We start from the raw sequence: 6,000 nt of genomic DNA, 5'->3' as shown, positions 1-6,000 counted from the left end.
AGTTTAGGTTCAGGAAATACCTGCTAGCATTCAGTGCATCTACACAAAGATGTCCTGCTTTCAGAGTTGTGCTGGCACAGGTTCTAATAAAGTCAGTCTTGAACACCCGTAAGGCTCTGTCATTGCTGAAACTGGGCAGCCTAGCACCTTAACTTGTACAAATATAAGTACTAGTGGCAGTACTGTCCACTTTCCAGTTGATAGCTAATTTTTGTTGTTTAAAGGGTAAACTAGTTATCACTCAGGATTATAAAACCAAAAGATATTTAAATAGATCCTCCCATAAAGATTATATTTAGGAAAACTCCACTAGATCTTCAAATATGATATACTTTAAGTATAAAAATAATTTCAGCAGCAAGAAATGATCAACTGCACTGTGGGGATGAAATCTTTTAAACAGATTACATCTGAAGACTCAGTTTAAATCATCCCACCAACAAAAAAACAACCAACCAAACAAAATCCTACCCATTGGATGGATTCTCTTCTTTTTGTTTTACCACTGATTTCTGTGACCCTGAACTAATCAAACTCTATACTTCAGATTTACCTCCTAATTCAGGGATATATTTTTACCTTACACAAGGGCACTGCAAGACATAATACATCTTCACCTAACATACAATGCAAATTATATTTCCAAAACGACCCGCTTGCCCCCTAGCACTTTCCTTATAAGTCATTTCAATTAAGTAACATCTGTAGAAAGCTGAACAAGGCTTTAAAAATGTTATATAATTCAAGAAGTTAAATTGTAAAATAACTATTAAAGACATGACACTGCATTTAAAAAAAAAATGCATCTTCCTAGGATCTCTATAAATAGACCTGTTAATTAAAACAAATCTACTTGACAGAGTTGGCAAAGCAGAATCCCCTCAACCTAACTGTGTTACTGGGGTGGAACTATAAGAAAAAATTAAGTTGGAAGGAATCTCTGGAGATCATCTTGTTCACTCCCCTGCTCAAAACAGATCCATTAGATGAGGATGCTCAGGTCTTTGTTAAGTGTGGAATCTCCATTTTTAGAGATACTCAAAACCCACTTTGTGCTCATGTTTCAATACTCGACCACACATGGGAAAACAAATTTCCTTGCATCTAATCAGAATTTCCAACATTGCAACTTGGGCCCATTGCTTCTTATGTTTTAACTGTGTACTTCCGCTAGTCAGCACATCAGTCACCCGCATCAAGAACCTGTCACGAACATGCTCCAGAAATCTGGATTGCTTATGCCCGACCATATTACCCTTCCATCTAGAGTTGCATGAAGCAGCACTGAAATATGGAAAGTACTCAAGGCAAGGACTGCATCCCTTTTGTTATTGAACAACTCTCTCCAAAATTGGGCACACAGATTAAAAAAAAAATATTAATTGCACTACTTCATAAAGCATTAGTAATAACTCATTAAAAAGTTTTGTTAAAAATTTATCAAGTTTGCAAAATATTTCATTACATATATTTATAATACATTTAAAATATGTTAAATGACACAATAAAGTGTGATTTTAAAGAAAATACTTGACAAAATATGGTTCTAACAAAACCCATAAGCTTTGATAATCATTAACGAACCAAATAAATAGCAAAATGAGGTAACAATGTACCAAAAGAAAGGGAAAAAACCACCCACAAAACCCACATAGTTAATTTATAGGAGTCTAAATATAACTCAGTCAAAAATGTATTTTCCAAAAGTAAAATATAGGTTGGTAAATGCTATTACAAATATTTCTCAGCTGTTAACACATCTTATCACATTCAAGAACCTTTACAGAAGCCATACACAACAAAAAGGCTTACTTTGCACAGTAAGATTTCTGGAAAGAAAATGACAAAATGAGACTTTGGAGATATCTGTAAGCCTTTAAGCCTCTCTCTCTCTCTCAGATCAAAGTTATGTTGAAAGCTCTTGCTAAAAATAACAAACCACACTCTCCCCTTCCCCGTTGGGTAAGTATGGCAGGAAGGCAATGAACATTTATTTAAGTATCTTGCTGGATTCTGATACCATCAGGCATCACAACAGGCTGTGACATTAGACACAAATGTGCACAGCACATGGCAGTTAATAACTGAGCATAAATCCCCTTCCCTTCTCTTTTGACAGCCACAATAGAAAAGACTTGGTTGTAGCTGGTCTGATCTGATTCTGAACGCATGCATATGGGCTGTTTATACACACTAACCACAGGAAGCAAGTCTGCACACATCTGCAAGAGTCCCATGCAAACAGAAGTAACATTCCAGAAGAGATCAGTAACAGGAGTGCAACAATTAAATTCAGTATTTTACCAAATTAGATACTCTGTCTCCTAAATCTTCAGCTGTCTCACAGTTTTTTACTGGCAAAAAAGAGACATTGCACACCAAGATTTCTCCAGTTACAGAAAGAAGACTACTTTCCCCTTGGTATTCATGAAGTGTGCCTTGTTCGTTATGCATTTATATCTAGCTTAGAACAAGTACCTTCTTTCCATGCTTCAAACAAAGTGAATACTGAGTGTAGTAGTGTTTGTTATGGTTAAATCTGTACAGCTAGGGTTGTATTTTTTCAGATATATGAGAGACCTTAAGTATTATAAGACATACAGCACACACTTTTTAAAATAATCACATTATTTCTTTTGCTAAAAAATGAAGTTTACTATAGGTGTTTTAACTTTTTTGATGTTATTGTGAGTAGTCCATTCTTTAGTGCCTGGGGGAGAGGGGAAATTGTAATATTTTGAACTATATTTTTATTTAACTGTCGTGGTTTTTGGACTGAGGGTCGAGACAAGAACCGAAAAGGGAGCACCCACCAAACATGGTCTCGGGCAAAACATGACTCAGGCTTTCTTCATAAAAACAAAACAATTTATTAACAGTTACTAAACAAAAGACAAAAGGGAACAAAACCGGTTACTTGAGAGGAGAAAGAGAAAACAAGGCCCGATCTTAAAACAACACCTCCCCACCCCCTATTTTCCTTTCGTTCCTGGCTCTGTCTTCCCCCCAGCGGCGCAGGGAGACAGGGAATGGGGGAGTACAGGTCAGTTCGTCCATGTTGTTCACTGCCGCTCCTTTCTTAAAGGAGGAGGAGTCTTTACACCATTTTTCCCTTGCTTCGGTGGATCCCCTACTCACAAAGAAAAAGTCCCCAAACTTTTCCAAAGTAAGTCCTGCCCGCCGGATTGCAAATCCTTCCCCATGGATCGCACCAGTTCGGGCTTTACCAGTCTCGGCCTCTTAGGGAGCTGCTGCCACTCGCGTCGGCGTGGGTCGTCCCACGGTCTCCAGATGCCTCCACGACCTCGTCGTGCATTCCATGCCCCATTATCAACAGTACCTGGTCGCGCATCCCCTGCTCCACGACCTCTCCTGGGCTCAGGCATCTCCTTCCCGACGTGGGTTTCTCCACGGGCCACGAGTGGGTCGCTGCTCCGCCGAGTACACCCTGGCTGCAGGGGGGCCGCCTGCCATCTCACACCGATTTGCAAGGGAAGCCTCAGCTCCAGCACACCTCCTCCTGCTCCATCTTTGCTGACCCGGTCGTTGTGGTTGTCTTCTCTTAGATATTAATCCTCTCTAGGGGAAGCTCGGCCCGGCGGGCACCCCGGGAGCGGGGCGCTTACCGAGTCCCCCATGTGGCTCCCCGGCGCCATCTTGAGCACATGGCGCCGGCCCGGGCCCGGGCAGCCGCCCGGCCGGGAGCCGGGAGCGAGGGCAGCGCCCTCCTGCTCTCTCTCCTCGCTCCTGAGCAAAAAGCCCTTTCCCGCCCCTTTGTCCCAACTTAAATAGGGCAATTCGCAGAGGCGCCGCCTTGGCTCAACCTCCCCCGGGGGGGGATGGGACTCAGTTCTGGTGGCACAGGGAGCAAATCCCCTCCCCTGCCACCAGAACACCCCCCCACACATCAAACTATCACATTAACATTCTTAATTATTGGCAAGTATGAACAGACTAAAGTTTTGAATACTATTTGTGTAACTAAAAACCAAGAGCATCTGAAACAAGCAAAAACAATAGCTGTAATTAATTGGTTTGTAGAACCTTCAAAGAAGGGCAAGCAACATAGAAAACATAACATTGTCTGAAAATATAACTGATACTCAAGCATAATAGCATACAAAAATATCAGAAATGACAAAGAACAAAGCTCAGACTGGCGCCAAGTTATAGCAATAATGGTAGTTGTGTCACTTGTACTGTTGTAACCAAGGTATTGACTCTAAATTTAGGAGAAAACATTTTGATGCCAAAAATCACATCCTTTGATTAACTATGGTATGTTTAGATCCAGTTATTTCACTGTAACATCTTTAAGTTCTTAATAGTCTGAAGTATTAAAGAAGTCAATATTTTCAACCGCACAACTAAAAATATTATTTGAAAGGCAATCAAATGAAAGTTACCTCCCATTCCACAGCATTATTTGTTCTGGATGGTGTACCAATTTACTCTTCTACCGTGGAATATTCTGGAGACTTGACAGAAAAAGAAATAAGGGATTTTTTTTCATGCCAAGCCTATCAGAAAATACAGAAGGCTAAGAAGCAGCACCCTAGGACAACTGTATTCTAGCAGTGAATGACCACCATCAACCCTTTTTGAAGCACAAAAATTGAAAGTTCTACTTCTCTGAAAAAACATTAAAAATTGTATTTTGTTCATTAAGTCACAGGAATAAAGTTGTATTCTCAAGACCTTCAGGACCTTTTCAGCTTCCTTTTGGAGGAGGAGTACAAAGTGCAGTATCTTCAAAACTTGAGTCTAATCTGAAATCAACTGAACGTAAATAAAATCCAGCTAGAAGAACCGAGAAGGAGAACAGAAAATCTTCAACATTGAAGTCACCAATTGGAAACCTTAATATTGTTAACTGAGTTATACAATACTGCAACTTTATATCAATAAAATAAGCAGTAAATCTGTCATACTGAAATTTGGATTTCCTATCATGTGTAAAAACCCAAGGTTACTCACATACTGAGTAATTAACACTCTTTAGAGGTACACTTTAAAGCCTCCAATAAAGGGGAAGCATAACATCTGTTTGAATAGCAAGTAAAAAAGAGGTTTTATACCATTAAGTATATTGAGGAGGAAATATTAAATGTCTATAATTGCAGCACCCTCTGCATTCAGTGTATGACTCCAAACACAAAGAAAGAAACCAGTGTACAGTATTAGTACTGTTTAAATAATATAAGAATATACACTGCAGCATAATTAATACTACATGCATACGTTCTTAGTACATGCTGGTATATATGTTCTCAAACACATATACACACCCAGTCACAAGTGCACTTCACACATCCTCTCAACAACCCCCCCCCCTCCATTTATGTCCACTCACAGTATCTGAAGGTAGATTGCTATGTTGTTTGGAGCTACCACTTTATAAAAGCACATGCTAAAAGATCATGTCCACTGTAATCTCGCAGCAACGCTCAGAATGATCACACAAAAACCAGGAAAAGTTAGTATACACACAAAATTAAGCTAAAAAACATCTTTGGAGTTCAAATCACACAGTTAGTATAGCAAACCCACAATTGTGAAGACTAATTATAAGCTTTATAATCAATTATGTTGCACAATGCAAAGAAATGTCCATTGACCCTTTTATGTAAAGGGAATGCTGGAAGCCACATGTGTAAGTTCAATGGATAGTTCATATATACATGTGACCAGGAACACCCAAATCAGATTTGTGCTCTTAGATTAGTCATTCTGAATCACGATGCACTTCTGAAGCATCAGCTCTGCAAATTGGACAGGTGCGATTTGCCTGTAAAACCAGAAATAAAAGAAATTTTAATGCACTGACACACTTGTTAAGAGAAACAAAATGAAATTGCCACTCACAGTAATCAAGAGTACTCAAAAGGGACAAAAAAAAAAAAAGATAAACCCAGCATGCACCTTTTTTCTGTTACTTGAGAGTATGTGAAAATGACCTAAAAGTTTTGTAAACTCAAAAGAAAAATACAGTGGGCAGAG

General features: G+C 39.3%; 1 protein-coding gene across 1 annotated transcript in view; it reads right to left on the bottom strand.

Moving 5' to 3' along the window:
• Positions 1 to 5,725: 5,725 nt before the first annotated feature.
• The window catches only part of LOC147526298 (E3 ubiquitin-protein ligase RNF38-like), a 126,536-nt gene continuing 126,261 nt past the window's right edge, over positions 5,726 to 6,000 (bottom strand). The window contains exon 9 of the mRNA XM_086630134.1: positions 5,726 to 5,788. Coding sequence (XP_086486260.1) covers positions 5,726 to 5,788 — 63 coding nt within the window. The remainder of the gene's footprint in view (positions 5,789 to 6,000) is intronic.

Source organism: Tauraco erythrolophus, chromosome W (assembly GCF_009769465.1).
Source record: "Tauraco erythrolophus isolate bTauEry1 chromosome W, bTauEry1.pri, whole genome shotgun sequence".
NCBI lineage: Eukaryota > Metazoa > Chordata > Aves > Musophagiformes > Musophagidae > Tauraco > Tauraco erythrolophus.
The sequence above is the reverse complement of the archived record's forward strand: the minus strand, read 5'-3'. Positions and strand labels throughout refer to the sequence as shown.